Source organism: Drosophila albomicans, chromosome 2L, assembly GCF_009650485.2.
Source record: "Drosophila albomicans strain 15112-1751.03 chromosome 2L, ASM965048v2, whole genome shotgun sequence".
NCBI classification, from domain to species: domain Eukaryota; kingdom Metazoa; phylum Arthropoda; class Insecta; order Diptera; family Drosophilidae; genus Drosophila; species Drosophila albomicans.
Window position 1 is genome coordinate 3,555,389 of NC_047628.2, and position 21,894 is coordinate 3,577,282.

General features: G+C 37.0%; 2 protein-coding genes across 4 annotated transcripts in view; both read left to right on the forward strand.

Moving 5' to 3' along the window:
• Window positions 1–110: 110 nt before the first annotated feature.
• Window positions 111–2,201, forward strand: LOC127565088 (P protein-like). Its single transcript, XM_052002173.1, has one exon. The coding sequence runs from the start codon at window positions 111–113 to the stop codon at window positions 2,199–2,201; it is 2,091 nt and encodes a 696-aa protein (XP_051858133.1).
• Window positions 2,202–9,201: 7,000 nt separating this feature from the next.
• Window positions 9,202–21,894, forward strand: part of LOC127565121 (uncharacterized) — a 37,935-nt gene continuing 25,242 nt past the window's right edge. For all 3 annotated transcript variants that reach the window (XM_052002296.1, XM_052002295.1, XM_052002294.1), the window contains exon 1: window positions 9,202–9,566. Coding sequence is in view for 1 of the 3 variants with exons in the window: in XM_052002295.1 (XP_051858255.1) it covers window positions 9,543–9,566 (24 nt within the window). In the remaining 2 variants the exon portion in view is untranslated. The remainder of the gene's footprint in view (window positions 9,567–21,894) is intronic.

Sequence of the window (21,894 nt, forward strand, 5' to 3'; positions counted from 1 at the left end):
ACACAACTCAAATTTTTATGTAGGCAAGCATCAAAAATACAAAAAGAATTGTTTTTCATCCTAATTTATTTTTATGTTTCGAAAACGATTTAAAGTTATAGTGAAACTCCATGGCTGCCGCTTTAGGTCGTACCATTTTTTTGGGCAATGAAGAATACTCTAATGAGGAGCTTCGTCGACGAGGGATATTGCGAAGGATTTATACGATTATAAAAATAACAGTCTTTTTAATAGTGTGGTCATTTTTGACATTGTTTTTTATTCTAACACCGCCGAAAGAACTCAACGAAAAGCTTATAGCACTGCGGCCCAATGAGTCACACAATGTTGTTTTGGATGAGGAACCGACGGGTAAATTTGTTAGGATTGACCTGAAGGGCAACATCGATGCGTTGAAAACGATGAACCCTTCGCAGGCATCGTCAACGGATCCATTCATCGCTGTTACCTTGCAATCGATGAATACCGATACCAATGAAACATTGTGGCAATCGAACCTATGGAGTGTTTACCTAGTCACGGACAATCCATCTACTACGGGCACTGTGAAAACCATGTTCGAAGTCACTGATTGGAATAAAAAATCGATTGAAAGAAGTCGACGGGACTGGAGTGATGCGGACATTCGAATGCAAGTAAGCCTCTTGAATCTGCATAAGGACTCGACAGGTGTCTCCTTGACACTCGTCCCCAATCCCATTGATCCTCAGACTGGGACTTGGATTGGAGCATTTCTTCTTTTACTGTTATATGTCTTGATCGCATTTGAGATCACAGATCGTGCATTCGCCGCAATCCTTGTCTCTGCAACGGCTATAGGTATTCTCTGCATGATGGACTTGCGACCAACATTTCAAACAATTCTCTCGTGGATCGATATTGACACACTAATGCTACTCTTTGGCATGATGGTCATGGTAGCTATCCTCTCGGATACAGGTCTGTTCGATTATCTTTCCTTGTTCGCATATCGCCTGTCGCAAGGCAAGATTTGGTTTCTTCTATTTTACTTGTACATGTTCACTGGACTTCTCTCGGCCCTCCTGGACAATGTGACTATGGTGCTGATGATAGTCCCAGTGACAATTCGGCTCTGCGAGGCTGTGGGACTGCACACCATCTTGGTTGTCATCAATATTGTGATTTTCTCGAATGTTGGAGGAACTCTAACGCCAGTGGGCGATCCCCCAAACATGATTATCGCAACCAATAAAGATGTTATCAACGCTGGTGTCGAGTTTGGAAACTTTACGTTGCATATGTTTCCCGGCGTAATCCTGAGTATGCTGATTATTTTCTTGATTATGTACTTTACTACTCGTAATATCATCTATACTGGTCGAGCTAGTCAGCTGCGACAATCCATAGACGCTCTTGAGCGTGTGGCGCGAAACATGAAAGATAAGGAAAGAGAGGATGCATTGAGGAGGATCTCTGAACTAAAGGAGCGTTTGAAGGGCCATGAGGCTAATACAACGACGGCTAACATGGACTTTGACTCCAATTTGAATGACATGAAGAGGAAGTACAAAATCAAGGATAAAGTACTGCTGCTAAAATGTGTCGTTGCCTTCGTATTTGCCGTCTCGATGTTTCTGTTGCATGCAGTGCCCTCCCTGCACGGCATCAGTTTGGCCTGGGCCGCCGTCTTGGCCGCATTACTGCTACTCATTTTGGCTGACCGACCAGACGTGGACAAAGTGCTGGAGCGTGTGGAGTGGTCTACTTTAATCTTCTTCGCCGGACTATTCGTTTTCACCGAGTCCCTTGTCGAATTAGGTTTGATTGAACGGGTGAGCAACATGACCATTGACGTTATAAAGAGTGTGAACGAGGAATCGCAATTGCTTGTGAGCATTCTATTGGTTCTGTGGATCAGTGCTATTGGCGCCTCCTTTGTCGGCAACATTCCCATAACGACCATGATGCTTAAGCTGATCATTAATCTGGCGAGCAACGAGAAACTTAAACTTCCCCTGCAGCCCTTGGTATGGGCAATCGCCTTTGGTGCCTGCTTCGGTGGCAATGGAACTCTGATTGGCGCCTCGGCTAACGTAGTTTCTGCAGGCATCGCCACTCAATACGGCCACAACATTGATTTTAAACACTTTTTTATTATTGGGTTCCCCGTTATGGTGCTAACGGTAGTCGTAGCTTCAATATACTTACTTATAGTGCACTGCTGGTTTACCTGGCACTAATTCATTTGAACCAGCTGAGCTATACTTTCATATACTAATTTCTACCAAAATTCTTAACCCCATCGATTTTGTATCGTAATCCAGTCAATGTTTTGGATAACTTTCCGTACTATTAAAGAATACTTAACAAAGTCAAATGTGGATTTCAGTTGAACTCTTGATCTAATCTATTATTGCAAAGTGATTGAAGAAGAGAAAGTGTGTGTCTGTATGTGTGTGCAAGACTAAGCTTTCAAATTGCACAACTATTAAATCAATAAAGTTTAAAGTGAGATCTGGAAACGAGTCGATATGTATATATTTTGGTCTCGTAGGAGGATTTTGATGGTTTTTCTTTGTTGTCTTTTGCCACAAATTGCAGCTTTCACATGTGTCCCCGGCCATAAATCTTGCGTCAAGTCGAGAGCCCAAAAGTTGTGAGTTTCCGGCCACTCTTGAAAATGTTTGCAAATGTCTGTATCTATTTCAGTTCGAGTGGCCAGAGGAACATAAATTTGTATTTTTTCTCTTTTGCCATGATTGATGTGCTTTTAGCTTTAAAGTGTAATTAAGTAGGTGCTGGTCGGTTATAGTCGCTTCTAACGGATAGCTTAATACAGATTACTCTAAAATACATATTCGCCATTTTTTTAAGGCAGATGTGGAATAAATAATTTGTACTAATTGAGTCTGCTCATCATTCATTGTCAAGCTGATGCTGGCGAAAAAACTTATTGGAGATGAATGTGAGTGCACATTAGGCAATAATTTTAAGTCGTTTTCTTTTCTGTTTTTAACGAAGCATGCAACATTGAAATTAATATCCCCAGAAAGGGTATGTGAAAGACCGACTTATTTACTGAGGCGGCTCTAATTTAATTTCACACAAGAAGCAAACATTTGGTACGATTTCTGAAGCATAGCTTGAGGGGCTTAATAATGAAATATTTATATACAAAACAAAAGAAAATGGCCAGCTAATGAGTCCCATATTCTTGGCTCTCCCATGTCCTCTCACTCCCACTCGTCATTTGGCATTCGGCATTCTGTTTTTGCTTCTTCATGCCTTTAGCTCTCTCTCTCTCTCTTTCTGGCAGTGACAGGCATGCTCAAACAACTGACACTGAGAAATTGCACCCATGAAATTAAAAATAACTCAAGCGAAATGCTTGAAAACAAAAGCGCCGGCAATTTATGAAACTAAATGGATCTCGCAAAAAACGGCGAACCCTGCCCAAAACAAAACAAAAGGCTTAAAGTTTTGTTAACCAAAACACACGACACGTGATCTGCTCCTGTTCCCATTGTTGTAGCTTTCTTGTTGTGTTCGCATTGCACAAACTCGAGAAATGAAAGCAAAACCAAAGCCAAAGGCAAAGGCAGTCTACAGAAATTGTTAGCACGTTGATTTATCATCGACAGGCGAGCTATGATTCATGCTTGGAGGAAAGGTGCACCAATATCACAATCTAATTCAATAACATGAGCACTGAGTAACCGATGAGAGGAATGCGAGTAACAAATACCAGTAAATTGTGATATAAATCACAAAAATTTCCCATGTCGGCAACTGACAGGCGACGCCTCGGAATCCCCACTGCTTGAAAAAAGAGAAAAGAATTGGGCAAAAGCGATACCAAAAATAAAATTCGTTAGAACTTTTTTGGCCACACAGTCATGACAGAATCCGAAAAGTAGCTGCAACCGCAGACTGTAAACGGGGTTGTCATTGAGGCAACTGTATGTCTCAATGCATTTGCTCGATCTGAGATAAAGGGCAAAGTTCAAAGTTGGCTCAGATTTAATTGCAAATGACTTGCAAAGTGACTGTAGTCCAATGGGACTGATTGAACACGACTGAAAAAATAACATATTTCACTTTCTGATTGGTGGATTAGTAGTTACACATCGCACTACTGTTCATATGCTAGAAATGTGTCCGGTCCGATATAATAATAATATTTTCGTGCTTGACCATAATGATGTTCGCTAATACACAAACGTATTTATTTGCTTAACTGACTAGTTGATGAATGGCGATTGAGTGAACTTTAATTTAACTCATTTGAATTCTGCGCAACGGGGCGTACTAAATAGTTTATGTTGGAAAAGAATTATCCAAATGTACATAGTACATACATATATGATGCAGTTGACATTTTCCATCCTACTATAGTTATAACGGCATAAAACATCTACTCATAATTTGGATATATAAATATTCAATATTTATATGTAGTGTTTAAATTCACTTTAATAGATTGCATCAATTTGAAACCGTTTGTGGTCAATAAACGTGACTCGAGCCCGTGTGTTGGCTTTTTGAAGTCTTCTGCATGGCTTTTTGTGTTCGGTCTCTAGCTTGTTTGTCCTCTGTTGCAGCTAGGCTGCTGCCAGCTGTGGCAACTCCACTAATACTAGCCACCAGAGAGTGTGTTTGTCAAGCAACCTGCACAGTGGGGTAAGTTGAGTGCATTTGAGAATTAAATATATCTTAAACTAATGAAATTAATGAATTTTTAGTATCAAGTACACTGAAAAAAAAACAAAGTTCTAAAAGATTTTGGTCTTAAGCGCTGTTCCTAGATGAGCAACGAACGAAAGTTCCCCAAACTTTAGAGTGACCGTTTCGGCGGCTTTTATGATAATATATATTTATTATTTTGGAATTTGGCACAGAAATGGTAAAAAATAAAAATTTATTGTCACACCACTCAAACATTTGCCCTTAAAATCATTGCACTTATTAAAAAAAAAACAGATGAAATCCCGTTCATTCTATATTTACTATATATGGCGACAATATCTTAATCACATATTATTGCAATTTGGTTGCAATATGTTTTTGATTTTATATCTTATATATAATATTGGGACTCCACGATATTAAATAATGTAATTTTAAATTATATAGGAGTTTTGAATGGATTACATAATTATGTAACCTATTTTTTTTTTTTTAATTTTACAGACCATTTTTCTATTTTACAGACTAATGTTCTTAGTTTTAAGAAGTGGTCTTATTTCAAGAACACAATTTTTAAAGACAAATGTTCTTGATTTTAGAAATTAGTCTTTAAGTGTAAAATAGTTTTAGTAGAGAGTGAGAGAGTTATATGTAGTAGAAAGTAAACAAAATTTATGTTATTTGCGAATACGAATCCTTATATTTTTTTTAATCATAATAAGTAATTATAACGCTCAATAGCAAATGTTGTAGTCTTTTAGAAAAACAAGTTTTAGCACCATAGTGCGCAGTGTGCTTGACAAACGATATACATACATTCATATAAAGAAGAACACCGACGCAAACATTTATACACATGCTTTGCCATTTACTGTGCTTTACAATAATATTAGCATCAATTTTGAATATGCGTCAACTTTTGGAGCTATTAGTTTTGATTCGACCTGTCTTACGTACTTTAATTTAATAAGTTAATCTGATATATTCTTATTCTTAATTCTTATGGATTCATAGTGTAAATTATACGATACAAATAGTTACGACCTAACCGAATGAACAGTGCTGTAAACAGGAGGCACCATGCAATGTAACACAATTACGCTTTAATTAGAAATAGGATGTTGGTCATGGGGGAGGGGAGGGAAGGAGTAAGGGAAGAAGCTTACCATTTGCCACTCGGCAACTGCAGTTTGGTTTATTTTTGTGGCAGCCAAGTGGTGGTATACATGTGTATACAAGTGTATGTGTGTGTAACAGTCCCTCAGTGTGTTGGTTTGCATTGCGTTAACACACACACTCACACACACACACACACACATGTACGCTCGCTATTCACACAAGCATATGAACATAGAAGCTTGCTGAGACAAGAAGATTAGAAAACAATTAACAGAATGCGGAAAGCAGAAAGCAGAAAGTCTCTTGGCATTGAAAGTTAATTTGCAATTGAAATCGGCAAGTCAAGTTACAAAATGGAAATGTGGCAACATCATACCAAATGGTAAGCAAACCCTATACTTACCACTTGCCTCTTGCTAATACTACATATTTGGAGGCACATGCTTCAGTTCTTGTTCTGTCAACTTGTGGTAATTAAAAGCAACATCAGTTAGAATGTACTTTAAATGCGCTGCATAAATTCGAAGTGGGGTCATAAAAACGGCTAAGCAACCCACAGTCGCTGCTGATTGTATGCGCATAAATTGAGAGTGCCCAATTTTGTTGTCCAGCTAATTGACCCGACTCTTATTATTATCTCAAATTGTTTAGCTATGAAAAATTGTGACTATTTGGTAGTGCACATGCGCTCATATTCTTCAACTATATGCTATATGTATGTGTATACAGGAGTACTCCTCTACATATGGGATATGTTGAACACTCCAATGGGACAGTTGACAGTTTAGAAAGTGTCATAAAATTGCAGTAAATAGTTAATTGTCCGCAAACAGCACTGCAATTGACCATAAAAATAGCAAGTAAACTGAAAGCTTATGGCTGACCATAATATGCTTTGTATAGTATTGAGTTTAGTTATTGTATGCTGACAATACTAACTGAAAAAAATTCAAATTCAATACAACATTTGACATTTGAAAACCATTTTTGAACCCGCCACCCAGGTTATTATAACTTTGTGCCTATAGCAAATGTATGTAACAGGCAGAAGGACTCATCTCCGACCCCATAAAGTATATATATTCTTGAGCAGCGTCAGCAGAAGATATAGCCATGGCCTTCTGTTTGTCTATCAGCCAAATAGAATATAGAATATATATATTTGATATAATAATGTAATAATATAAATAATTTGTGAGTCAATTCTGAAACGGATCGTAAAAATATAAACTTTAATGAAATTATACAACCCACTTCATCATATATGAAGGTGCATAGGCTATATAGACTTATGTATTTATTTGTATATATTCCAAACGTAATGTAGACACATGTGAGGTAAATTAAATCAACTTAATTCCATCCTAAAAGCATAAAACCCACCCAGCCCAGTCTCTGAAATCCATAAGGCTATCATTTAGTTCAAAGAGCTATCAATGCTAAATCTGACTGTGCCATGGTTGGCAATCATCCGAGAGCAAAACTTAAAGCAATCAAAGCCAACAAAACAAAAACCCCAAAAGCCCTGAAGCCCAAAGGCTCGACAAAGAAAAAAACAAAAGAAAATCAGGTGCCGGGAAAAGAGGAAACGAAAACACAATGCAAAACTAAAAATACAGTTAAGGCGAAATAGGTGCAAAAGTATTGTATGAGTCGAGAAAAGAAAGGCGCATTACGTTGTGTGTGCTGCGACGTAGTATATATGTATGTATCTGCCTATAGCGAGGGATTACACGTGGCATGCTACACAAATCTGGTTTGGAGGCCACTTGGGCACGCAATGGCGGTCTTAGCGGAAATGATGCCGGCCAAAGACAACTCAAAATGGCGGCAAAGCGCAATCCTTACGAATCTCCACACATATTATATGTATAGCATACTTTTGGGCACTTGCTCAAGCTGATAAGAGCGAAAATAATTGGATTCCTAATATCAAAATGTTTATAAAACTTAACAGATCACGGAACAGAATTACACAATTAAAAGCGGATGGAGATTTAGTCAATAATCTTGCATACATATTTGAGGTTTCCTATATTTTCAATTCAGAAACGGCTTTTAATTATCTTGGTATTTTGTTACTTCTTTTATCTCGAACTGCTACGTGCAATCAAATTGCAATTAGCACACAGTTAATTAATTACATTTTAACTCGCATTAGAGCACACACGTGGCACAGGAACACGTGTAAAATCAACATGTTGCGCTGTTCGTATAAAGGTACACTTAAGTGTGAGTGTGTCCGCGAGTGCTCAAATACTATATGTATGTATGTATGTGTGTTTGTGAATGCAGAAGCTATCTACTTATCCCTCACTCCATTCCATGTCTTCATTTTTCCCCCATTAGCTAGTTGAGACCTCTACCGTCGGTTTCAAGCGCAACTGAGAGTGACTCAAACCCATCCACATTCACATTTACACTCCACTCACACATACACGGGCCTGCACAAATATTTCTTCAACAAGTTTGCAGCTTCTGATTTTTGAATTTCTCGACTTTCTTCTTGCTCTTACTCGTCGCTTTTACTGTTGCTGCTGCCTCGTATTTGTACGTGTTTAACGTTGTTCCCTCTCCAAATAATGTAACAAAAACAAATAAACAAACACATACACACATATATATGTATATATATATATTTATATATGTATATAGTATACAAATGCATGCATGGAAGTCAATACTGGAACACACATACACATTCATATACGCATCACGCATACATAGACACCAACGCGCACCCACTTAGCGCGCTTCCGAATTCATCTCCCATTCATCTCATTCCTCTTCGTTGGCGCTCTTCGCCATTTCTCTGTGTCAGGCGGCGGTCCGCGTGCTTTTTGTGTTTGGCAAAATAAAAGTTTTATTAGGCAAGAGCAAAAACAATGCAAAGCCAAAGGCAGCGAACACGGTAAGGGCAACTCAACTCACTAGATGCTTGCTCTCAGCTGCTTGTGCTCTCTTATGCTCGCGCATTGTCGCTCTCTCTCTCTCTGTGTGACGCATACACTGTTCCAAAAACCTACGGCAATCTAACAGTATCAGCTGCGCTTCCACACTGGGCGGTATTTTTTTGAAATATTATGTATGTAAGAGCTTAGTAGTTAGTTAAGTTATTTTACATCATTATTATTAAATTTATTCTAATTTGTCTATCATAGTATTTGCAATAAATTACGTATTTCAATTGAAAATTTTTGCGAATAGTGTAACCACTGTCTGTTGGCAATGCCAATGCCATATCTGCAGCGTGAGCAGAGAACAAAAGGCAGAGCGAGTGTGTGTGAGTGAGAGCGAGAGTGCTTGTAGTCAGGAGTTGCGCTCTTTGCCGCATTTTTTTTTTGTAACCATTTTGCCTGGCCACATTTTCCAGGGGGTATTTGGTATTTCATCTGTATGCCAATCTCGGGCAACATTTAGTTTCATCTGAGACGTTTGGCGCAGCGGTCGATAAGAATTCAGAAATTAAGAGCCAAGCTACCCGTCAGCAAAACTAGCGTGAAACGCGTGTCTGGGGTCTGACTGTGACTGTGGATAAAAATAAAAGCCAAATAAAATACTTAAACTAAGTGAATGTTTTGTAACTGCAACTGTTTTTCCGCACAAAGGCGAAGTGTACATTTTTTTGTTTATTACCCCTGAAATAATATCTAAACTTAAGACTGCAAGTTAAATCAGTGCATCAAAATTGCCGACGCTAATTGTGGCCCAAGGTAGCAGGAAGACCATCTAACTGGATTCTCAGGTGCGGCTTCAAGCTGGGCGAATACCGTAAAATGACACGTGTCCGGCGTATTGTGGTAAGCTAATCGAGTCTACGCTTAAAGCGGCCTAAGCAGCTTTTCAGCCCTTAAAGCATACAGAAGGATACACAACATTTTATATATTTTCCTTATACACACTGCAAATATATAAGTACTTAACCCTGTAGCAGCTACGACCTATAAACTTGCACGTACTATGAATATTTCACAAAATATTTAGCATACCTCTCCACCTGCTCCAACTTTTCTCTCCCCACGATTACCCCGAACTGAATTTCACATTACAAAGCGTTTGCATGTTAACCCCACTCAGGCGTTGTTTTTTTATTTTGATTTTGGTAATTTTAATGCTAATTTCATATTTATTTTATTTTCCACTGAATTTCTACTCTTTGAACATTTTTGTGGTCATTGCACGCTTTGAAATATCCTTATTCGTCACTGACCTATAAGGGGCGACCTGGTGTCTAATGTTTAATTTGTTTAACTAAATTGTAAATTATTCGAACATATTTGAGAAATGTATTAAGTACAATAATAAATACTAATAATAAATAATAATAAGTACTGAGCAAAGTTTTGATTTCGTTTTACGATTTTGTGCAAATAACGATTTCGTTCATAACGTAAACGTCAAGTGTGGCAATGTTTGATACAAATGACTGAGGTTTAATTTAAACACACATCGAGTCCGAGAAAGGGAGAGACAATTCTTACAGATAAATTCATTGTGCGCATATTTATGCCTTTCCGAAATTCCGAGCCTTCCATCAGCTGAATTGCCAGTTTGATGAAGTCCGGGCAAACGTAAAGATAAAGCCAGCTTATTCCAGTAACAACGAGTTTGGCTTTTTGCTATTTTTTCATTCGGGCTGAAGAAAAGACAGCAAGAAATCATATATACTTTCAAAAAGTCTTTATCTAAGTCTTGAAACTGACCAACCATTTGGTTATTGAGCATAAAGTGACTTGCAAACACAAAATGCAAATGCCTTTTTAAGAGTTTCGTCCATCAGCTTTCCCACAAGCGAATAGTTCGGGTTTATGGCGGCTAGTCAGCTACGACTGAGATGTAATTGTGGTTCGAATAGAGAATGAAAAAAAAAAAAAAATAGTGCGAAGCAGTTAATTTCGTTAAAATATACCAAAGCACAATTCCTAAAAATAATAAAATATGCCAAAAGCTATCTATATATCTATCTATACTAAAAATATACTATAGAGTAGAAAATATAGCAAATTGTAAACAAAATCTATTAAGAATCGAAAGTTGCTACATGTTTTGCCATATATGTACAATTACTTCTTGAATAACTTCCAAGTTTTTTTATCTAATAATAATACAATAAAATTTGTGAAATATTAAATGTAACTCTATTTCTATTAGATTGACGATAAAAGACCAAACCGTTGTGTCTATATCTTTAATCAATAATATATATAGAAAGCACCTTCTTTGTGTTACAAATTAATGTATTTATAAAAAGTTTAGTATAGATGACATCAATTATTATGGGCAATCTTGTGAGAAATGAAAAAAATCAGAACTATGGAAGTAATTCAAAATTTTATTAAAAGAAGACAGTTCTCTTCTTAAGGTTGAAGGATAAACACTTATTAGCTGAATCAAAACATAATTGTTTAATAATAAATATTTAAATTTGTCTGGAACAATTTAGTGTGAAATTTATTATAACACAGATTTCAGCAACAAATTAAAGAGGAAAAAAGGGTGCCAAAATTGAGAAGATCATTAATTATTGGAATTGTGGCTTTTGCTTTTGTCCTTACTGAATTTGTTGCTGTAGTTCTAATGGTTCGTCGCATTACTCATACGCCCTGGGGGCACATTAACCTGTTGGCCTATAACTAGGAGTCGTGGCACTTAGACTCTTACACATACTCGCACAAATCAAATGTGTAGCAGCCACTCGAAATGCTCTCCTGCTCTCCCTCTACTCATCGTTTGAGTGGAGAAAGAGTGCTGTCCTTGTTACAGACGCGTCACGTTTATCACAACAAAGCAATAAATTTCATTCGCATGTCGCTGCTCAACGGAGAACACAACATTTTTATGGTCGTTTTCCATTTTTGGCCGTGGGAAAAGTGTTGCGGCATCTACATACTTCGAGGCCCATTGACAATGCACGCTCAATTGGCATGGAAATACATAATGAACATTGTTAAGTATACGCCCCCCGTTCGCCTCATCAACGCGATCCCCCTCCAAGCCCAGCATGTTTTTTTGCCTGCTTTCGTTCTGGCAAACAACTAAAACAAACATTTTATTTAAGCATTTTGATTGATGGCATAAGCTTGACATTTTTTTGCCGCAAGTGGGACGGTCTTTCAGTTTGTTCGCCTTTAATTAAAGTGCCAGTGGGCGTATGGGCGTGCCACACTGTTCTGTTCATCAAGTTGTGGCAAGCTTAATCAGTGCGCTTTTTGAGCTGTTGTGGTTAGCGTTCTCTGCGATGGCAGCGCCTTGAGGGAAAAGGAAACGGAAAAGTTCTATATATGAAGAGTGTGAAGCTCTCACGCTATTTCTTTCTCCATCTATCTTAGTTGCCTTTGGAGATTTTCCTTGATTATTGTTCGGATTAAACTATGGCCAAGACATGCCATCATTAGCAAAAGTTCTTTTGGGTTATTTGCGAAATTATGAAACGTTTGCGGTTGCTTGAAGACATGCGTTGATAAATGACATGCAACGGAAATATAACTTAAGTTGTCTTTAGGATTGTGTCAGAGTCAGACTTAAATGTTGAATTCGATTTATTTATTTACTTTCTCAGAGAAATTTCTAGTTCCCAAATCCTTGTCCTATCTGACTGTTGTGCGGAATTTCTGAATTCCTGAACTGTCAAGTAGATAAACGCTAGAAGGCTGTCATTACACTCGCTACCCATAGGGTAAAATACCTCATACATATGTACCTACCTCACAAAGTATATATACATTGTGGATCAGCGTCAATAGCTGAGACTATATAGCCATGTTCATCTGTCCGTCTGTCTGTATGTTATGAATACCCTGATCTCAGAGACAATTAGAGATAAAGATATAATACGACTTTTGGTATAGACAATAATAACGATAGTATTTATAATACCTGAGAATTTGATTGCGATCAGATAAAAATTGTAGAAGTAAGTTAAGAAATACTTCTGTATGGCAATTTACGCTTGCTGCTATTTAATTGATTTGGCTGGCAATCACCATCAAATTCACTTATATGGCACAGTTCGAATTTAAAATTATATCCATATACCAAATATAGCCCTTTTTAGTATTTTGCGGTATATTCTTTGGTGTATTTAAAATATGTATAATGCCGCACAGTCGAACACACTCGATTGTAGCTTTCTTACTTGTTTTTAACAATAACTTTTCTTTACATACATATGTATGTACTAAGTGTAAGTTAATAGGAGGAATAGGAATTATTAGGAAATATGTAGGAAACTGGAATTAATCTGTTAAATATAATATATGATATTATAGTAAATAACTGAACTAACTTATAACTTAGCTTAACACAGGATTTAACTTGGTTAATGTTTTGCTGGTTGCATATAATCTCTATTTTAAACTATAATAATAAACTTTTCAGCTTGCGATGCAATGTCTCTTAGCGTAATCTTGGGTCATCAACTATACGCTCCATCATCCAAACGAATTTAATGGCAGAGATTATTCTATAAAATGTTTCATTTTTCTAATGGCATCAGAACTGAAAGAATACCCAGCTTTAAAGTACACTTTAATGCAGGACAGTCAATGGCTAATAGTCAATGTTGAGTCCGTGGCACAGCCACAGACCATTAGACAGGTGCCAAGTATTCGCGGTCAATGTTGTTGCCACTGTTGTGGAACTGGTGGCTGTTGCTCTCTTTGTTCTTGGTGTTGCTGTCCTTGTTGCTGCTTTCGTTATAAAATTGAAGTGCCAAAGCCAGCGGGATATCAACGCCGCAGAGCAAAAACACGGAACGCCTTGTTTGAGTTTGTGTCGAGCAAAAGACAACAACAAAAAGGCTGTCAAAGAGCAGAGAATAGTAAAGGAGACAGCAGGGTTCGAGGAGGCGTGCGGGGGACGATGATGGTCGCTGACTATCAGGCCAAATTGCTTTTTTGCTGACTATAAAACAGACCCGTGGTTAGCAGCAGGTGAACAACAGCGACTCTGCAAAGGCAGCTCGAAAACAACATTAAAATGGTGAAATTGTTAGTTAGCTGGCCGAAATGAATATACACTAACTAAACTTATTCTTTGCGCAACTGAAAGTATAACCTTAATTGCCAACTTAGAAGTGCAAATAATTGATACGAGTGTTAAGTACAATTATATTATTGCATTACATATTCATGGCCAATATTCGCAGACTCATTGTAAGGACATAGTGAAAGAGCGAGTATAACTTTTGGTGCTAACATCACGTCTCATATTTACACTGGGTATTTTAATTAAGCTAAACAAACACGGAACTACTCCACGACCTCCACCCACACATGAAGGCAGCCACAGAGCCACAGCAGAGAAAATGACATTCTCGCCTGCCATGTTATATTTTACTATAGTATTTTAAAATTCGTGACCATTTGCTTTCATTCTATTTAATTTTATTTTAAATTGTGTGCGCCTTTTGCTTATTCTACAGTTTTCTGGCTTTACGGCTCTGCCAATTACGCCACCAAGTTGCTTTATTATTTGCCCTCCCCATTTCCACATTTTCCCTGCCCACCCCTCCGTTAAATCGGTACCTCATCTCTAAGTTAACATCTTTCAAATGGCTGTCTTTGAAAAGTTTCCCTCATTTTTTCGTCAGTATCGCCAAAATTCTTGAAGCTGCTTTATTAAACCATAGCAGACGCAATCGCGTAAATGAGCACACTTATACAAACACATACACACACACACACATATATACACGTATGTCGCATACACACAGACACATACACTCAGCGCACATCTCTGTAGAATTACCTATGGGGCACGTGCAACATTTGTATTTAAATTTGAATGTCGCTGTCGGCACACACAGAGAGCAGCCAACGTTGTAGAAGAGGGATGGAGCGAGAGACAAGCAGTGGGAGAGACAGAGAGAGCAGTTCACACCTACATTCGTATAAGAATGTTAGTTAGTCAGCAGCATGGGTAGCTCAACGAATCTTTTCTAATTCAGTTCTCGACATTTAATATACATAAAAAATCTAATCTGCAGCAAAAAAAAACTATTCTGTAGACTTAATAAATAATATAAAAACAAAATAAATAATAAATTGTTTATTTAAAAACAATTGAAAGTAAATTAAAATATATCTCAAAATTTTGCATATGTACATCATATATGTATATATGTAACATAGGTGGAGGCTAGTCTATATACCTAACGGTATCGATTGGCATTAGCAAGTCCATAGGCAAGAAGCTATCTGTATCGTCAGTGGTCACTAGTAAATCAGCAGTTTTAACAAGTTAATCAGCAGTTGTGCGAAGTAGATCATTAGTCGTCAAAGCAGATCAGTAGCTCTAGTATTCGTCAGCAGGAAGCAGTACTATTTTACACATGTTATCATATCTTCATAATGTTATATTAAAAAATCAAAAGTTATTCTATATAACCAATATTACATATACTATATATAGTATGTGTGTTCCACTTTATTCAACAAAATAAAAAGTTGTTCTTAACTTTAATTTTAAGGAAGTAACTATTCAAAAAATAGAATAAAGAATTTACTGAAAAAGAACATAATTTATCCGACTTTTTAATTTATAATTGCATATTTGTAACTCTTGAAATGATCTAAAATTTCATTCTCATTCACATTCTTCTGAATCTACCCATAGCTATGCTGTGCTCAATGTCATCCTACAAGCTCATGTCCATGAAGCGAGCACATACCCACTTGCTACGCCCACACTCTTTGGTTTTCTCATTCGCTTTTTTTACCGAAATGCGTTCACATCAAACACTATACAACACGTTCATATTTCTTACAGTTCGTTACACATTTAATATTAAAGCAAATTACCGACTCTTTACATTCCATGTGTGTGGGTTTTGGTGTGTGCGTATGCATGTGTGTGTGTGTGTGGCGCAAGGAAAGGTAGTTTGTCTAAGGCCCTTTTTGAGCACATTCTTCAGCCGTTAGGGACGACGCTAAATGATATGCAAATAAAAACGTGGCTGCCCCTGAAAGTACGTGAGAAACTTGATCATACCCGCATACTCGCATACTGTGCATGGAATTGAGTCTTCTTAAATTCAAATTTAAATTGCTTGCTTCATTTAAGCGCCGTAAATCGCACACCATATGCCATATGCTGTGTATTTATGTCTCTGCATGTGTGTGTGTGTGTGTGTGTGGGTCTATGTGGCGGAGGCCAGCCGAGAACTTTTGGCTTAATTAACATAATTATGACCAGAGGTAGAAGTAAACAAATTGGCTGCTTTCTCAGTAACAGCTCAACAGATACCTTATTTGTGTAAATGTAGATTGAATAAAATATTTCATCACTTGATTTCTGTTTGGAATATTTAACAACTTTACAGGGTATTTCAAAGCGTATTCCTCTTCCCATGTTTGTGCCTTTTGGAATGCAAAGTTTTCTGGCCTGCTTGCAAACTTTCCGAGCGAGTTAAGCACTTCGAGGGGAGAAAACGAAAGCGCAAATTTGGCTATGCATCATGAGGCGGATGCCAGCGACTTTTGAGAGAAAGTGAGCATCTCGTGGTGCGACGTGGCAGGGATTTGTTTGGAGCTCGCAGCTATTTATCTTAAGCGCGCTAGCGCCTCAAAGTATGCAGTATAAGTACTTCACTGCCAGCGGGTTTACTAACACATGCGCACACTTCTCTGTTAGAGTGCACTTTGCACTTTCATTTGGCGCTCGCTTGTTGACTGCAACAACGCTCCGTTCTCAGTTCTCTGTTCTCAGTTCTCCGTTCTCCGTTCTCTTCTCGACTCGCTGCATCCATCTTAACAGAAGCACGCACATCGTTCCACTTTCATTATTTGCGCTTAGCGCTCGTCTCACATTACATCTCCACTCGCACACACACACACGCACACACACACACAGAGACACCGATTTACACATATGCACGCATAGTGGCAAAGTGAGAGAGACGCCCACACACACACACACACACACACTCATACACACAAAGGAGCACTTTTCATTGTCATAGTAAGCGTATGCTATGCATTTTGTCGCTGACTCATGTCCATGCACTAAAAATTCCATTTCACCAGCAATTTCAACTTGTTATACTCTTTGCCTAGGGCATAATGGCATTGTCATTCAGCTGACAGCTGCAGTAACAACATCTCGTCCTCCTCTTTCCTCTTTTCTCTTCCCTCTTTCTCTCCCTCTCATCCGGCTCTAGTCATCCTCAAAAAGCAACTGACATTCGAGATCAGAGAGCCTTTACACACTCGTATACAATTACGTTTTTTGCAGATGTGTGCGGAAAAACATAAAACAAGCTTTAGAAGTTGAAATAATGCAAAGCAGATATATTTTTAAAAATAAATCGATTATATTTTCAATGTCAGAGGGCGTATCGTAATCATAAACTTCGTTTAAATTATTATTGATCAGTGAAGTAGGTCGTTCGATTTGTGTTCATCCTTTGATTTGAATCACAGTTAAGTATACATATGTGGTTCTTCGTTTGAATATTTGTTATATTATACTATTAAGTTTCTAATTTAAGATACATTGTTAACAAATTTTAATGTTGAGGAAACAAAATAAATATCTGGCAATAGTGAAAGAAAACGAAACGCAAAAGAATGACTAATAAAAAATGGTATATGTGAACAAGAACAAAAGATGATCAACAATGAACAAATGAACCTGAACGAACTAGCGACCAGAAAGCAGCTGAGCAAAAAAGAAGTTTTTAAGTTCGTTCACTTTTCTGAATAGCTTTCGTTCGTTCACTTGTGAAAGATTTTTGTGTCACAATAAAACATGTTCTTTCAGTTAACAATAAAATAATCATTTTAGATTTACAAGTTATCAATGCATGAATAGCTTCTGGATTCCAAATAAATTTGTTAAGCATGCAGGACTTCTCGGAGCCTTGGCATTCCTCACAACAAATTGGTAGATGCCACTGGACATTGCCTTTGTTGTTGTTGCTTCTGTTTTTATTGTTTTATGCTGTTGGGCCCCTGAAGCATTTTGTGCTGCCTAAGTGAGGGTTTCAACCAGGCTAAAACCCCACACGATCCCCATGAGTCAGTGGCTCAGCTCAGTGCCCAAAGTTATGCAGCATTTGTTGTTGTTGTTGGACCATTTTTTGTGTTTTGCCATTTTACATCTCGTGTATTTGACACTTGCTTTTGTTTCGGGCGTCTAGTTTTTGTCATGTTTGTTGATTGTAAAAGTTGCTGAAGCGCTTTTTAACAGTTTTCGTGACACTTTCTTGTTGGCATTGTTGTTGCTATTTGCTTTGCAGCTGTCCAACTAGTTGCTGTTGCAGCCTTTGTTGCTGCTTCTGTTCTTGTTGCTGTTGGCAACACGATTGGCATGGACATGGCCCGGCCATGGTCACCGAGTATGTAGTCTGACCTTTTGAAGGCGGTAGTCGGTAGTAAGGGGTGTGAAGCGATTAAAAATCATATGCCACACGGCTTGGCAACATGTTTCCCCTTCGAATTATAAAGCACAATGCAATTTCATGGCAATTTTGCTGTCTCTGCAAATGGAATGCAATTGCAATTGCAATTTGAACGTTGATGCATTATTCAATAGTTCGTAATTTTGCACTGCCTGCAATTGATCAATACATCAATACATTGCAATTGAAAACCGCTCGATTGATGGCCAAATTATGATATCTGCAGCAGTTTTGGTTCGTGCGGTTTCGCATTGAGCCACCCGCTTATGAACGTACTACACGTATACGTAATCCCATAGACATACTATAGATGAACGCCATCGGCATTCCAATGCATTGCATGTGAATGGAATATTAAAAACAGATGACTTTCATCTCAAATAGTCGCATGCTACTCTGCATTTCCAGTTTATTCGCTAGCTTAGATTCTCAGAAGATATCTAACAATGCATGCAAATTTTCTAATGATTTATTGGAGATTATTCAAATTAATAACTCCGAGCATTAATGGAAATTTTTTAGAGTATCAGATAGTCCACAATATCTTATAATTTTGGATTAAGTGAGTTTTCCGGACGAATTTTCGAAAATTCGATTATATTAAATAAGTAAAAAATTCTACAATCGAGTGCTCTCGTCTGTGAGATACCTGCTATCCATTTTGAATAAAAGCAAAACATTGCGGAATTATTCCTATAATATATTATATTAAAATTCTTAAAAGTATCGAGTACTTTCATTCGAAATATACCATAGACTAAAGAATATGTCAGATTGTCAGACAAAGCAACTAAGATCCGTAGTAGGTATGTGTTTTTTCTCATACAAAAGAATTTCTAAAATATCGTCTAGAATTTTTATCTGATCGCAACCAAACTTTAGTTATTATATATATATATATATATCGCTCTAGCTTCAAAAATACGCTTGATTTAAATTAACTTATAACTTCATATTAGGATTAGAGATATTGTATATTATACATATGAATAAATCGTAAATCTATCATAGATATGTTATATGGGTATTTATATAGTTAATGAATTAACATTAATACTCATGTCGAAATATTTATGTACATGCTAATTGAATCGTTCACTAGAGGAGTGTGTTTATCAATATACACGCGAAGCACTTTAATATTCTTGTTATTTTAAAAATACAATGGAAAAGTGTGTACTCATGCAAGTATTTATTGCTATTTACGATAGTCAGCAAAACCAACTCGCACCTCACTGAATTTATTATTTTTATTTTCGAAAACGAAAATATATTGAACTTTCGAAAGAATAATTACTGGATATATATATACATGAAAAGTGTGGAAGTGCTTCGTTAATTATTAATTTCCAAAGGTCGATAGCTTTAATTAACACATTTACCTCTAAAAATTATTCAAGCGGTATACAAAAATATGTATTTATATAGAGTTATTCTGCTTAATTGAATTTTGTTTAGTTTCATTTAAATTTATTCTGACCATTTTTGAGGCACTTTTCCATTATGCTATAAATAATGTTTACTTATATTTTAATTAATGAGCTGCCCGCTGCGATGACTAAATAAATAATGAATTTTAATTCCAATTATTTTAAAGCACATTGCTTACGTTTCGCATTTTCACAATTGATGTGCATTTAAGTGAAACCCGGATATGAAAGTAAACGGCCCTGACCCCAATTTGCAATTTTCTACCTAAATCAGCGGCTGCCAATCAGTTGGGTCGAACATCAAATACGACTGTAAATGGAATGGCAAAAACATTAAAATTATTTCAATAATAATTTTACCTAGCCGGAGGCAACTTGCATCTTAAAGCAAGACAAATATACGCAAGGGGATGAGGAAAGAGAAAGAACAGAAGCCATCGCGTACAGACCTCATTTGTCTCATTTTGTTTGTTGGCTTAATGTAAAATATTGCGCATACGCCGCGTTCTACATTAAAAGCTTTTTGCCAGCTAGCAGAAATTTGTTTATATGTTTATGTTCATAGTTGTTTGTGCCTTATTCGCTCTCTTGAAGAGTATGTGCGCATGAATTGTTGTTTTATTAGGCTTTTTGCCCGTTTGCTTGTCATGCCATGCTTACCATAGCCTGACAACAAGGCAGGCAATTGACTACATTTATGATAAATAGACAAGCATACAATAAATTTGTAAATAGTCTGTCTACATTTCGCAATAGATGTCTTTGGCTGTGATTAATTATGAACATAGTCAACTGCTTAGTTTGTCACAAATATATGAAATCGCATTAAATTTGCAATTATTCCACAGTTTTTACAATGTATTTCGATTCATATTTATGAGTTGTCTTGCTGGAATCAATAAAAACTTTGTCATAGCTATTCGAATTTTCGAGGACATCTTTACGCTGAATATAGACTTTTGCCTAATAATAATTGTCTTACGACTGACAATTGACGATATTGGCGATAGAGGCTGTTCGAATTTTCTTATGTCGTTTAAAAAAATGAGAAAATTCTGACTGTGTTTCTTCTTCCGTTTCTAATATTAATATTAATAATAATATTTAAATAGGTATTTTATATATGTATATGAAAAAATTATTGTAATATTACCGTAATGTTCAAGTACATCCTCATACTAGGCATAGCACCCTGTAATTATCAGCGCAGAAAAGATTCATATACAAAGCAACTCAGCATTGTCTTTTGAATTGATTTTCTTACTCTGCCGAATGTTGAGTAGCCGCAGCGTTGTGGTTGGGATCTTTGTTGTAAGGGAAGCGGGGGAGATTGAATGGGTGCACGTTTGTTTATTGATATTTATCGAGCTTTTTTCTTCTTCGATTCTGTTATTTAAACAGAGCCTGTTTATTGTTGTAAAATATTTGTAGATTTTTACATTACTCAGCGACGGAATTTGTTTATTTTCATTTGCCTGCAATTTTGGTTCAGCTTTTTCGAACTTGACTTTTACAAGGTGAATAATGTTTTCGTCGAAATTGTGTGGGTAATAAATTTGACTTTGCAATCAACTTGCAACTCGATTCATATTCAGCATAAAAAGCCGGCGACAAACTGACATCAACTTGCTATCAACTCCCTTCGAGCGTCTTTATTGGTTCATTTGCTTTAACTCTGGCTAGCCGAGACAGAGAGTGTGACTACGAAACTTTGAGAATAATTTGGCGTTTTATGTGCTGCTTTTCAATAGCAAAACATGCTCCAGTTAACTAAGCTAAAGTTGGGGCCCAAAAATAGACCCACTTTTGACTGCGACTGCCACGTCGTCTGGGCAAACATGTCAAGCATTTTGTTTGCTTCAATGGCGTTGGGCTTCGCTGTTTATGGCTCAAAGAACGACGACTACAGTACTCCAAGTCTTGGGCCATAAAAACGGCGTCAGGAATGAGCCAGTCGATGGGGTAGAACATTGCCAGCAATCACCGCACAACCAAAGTACGTTAGGGATGCCAAGCCAAATACCACTTAAAACTCAAATATACCTAACAAATTTAAAGAGGAATCTATTTTTATAGAGAATTATGAATTAGTAAACACATAAGCACTAAGTAATACTATTTGTATTTGTTTATGCACTAAGCAAATGTGTTTTCAATAATAATTTCCATTTCCATATAAATTGATTGGGCAAAAAATGGTTTATTTGTAAACAGAACGAAACCAATAATTTCCATTAATAGAAAACAGCAGATAATAATAGCCAAACAAAATTTTTTAAATTGAAAATTAAATGAGAA

Bases quoted from the DNA above. Each gene is read 5' to 3' on its own strand.
- LOC127565088 (XM_052002173.1), top strand. From the start codon at position 111: ATGGCTGCCGCTTTAGGTCGTACCATTTTTTTGGGCAATGAAGAATAC.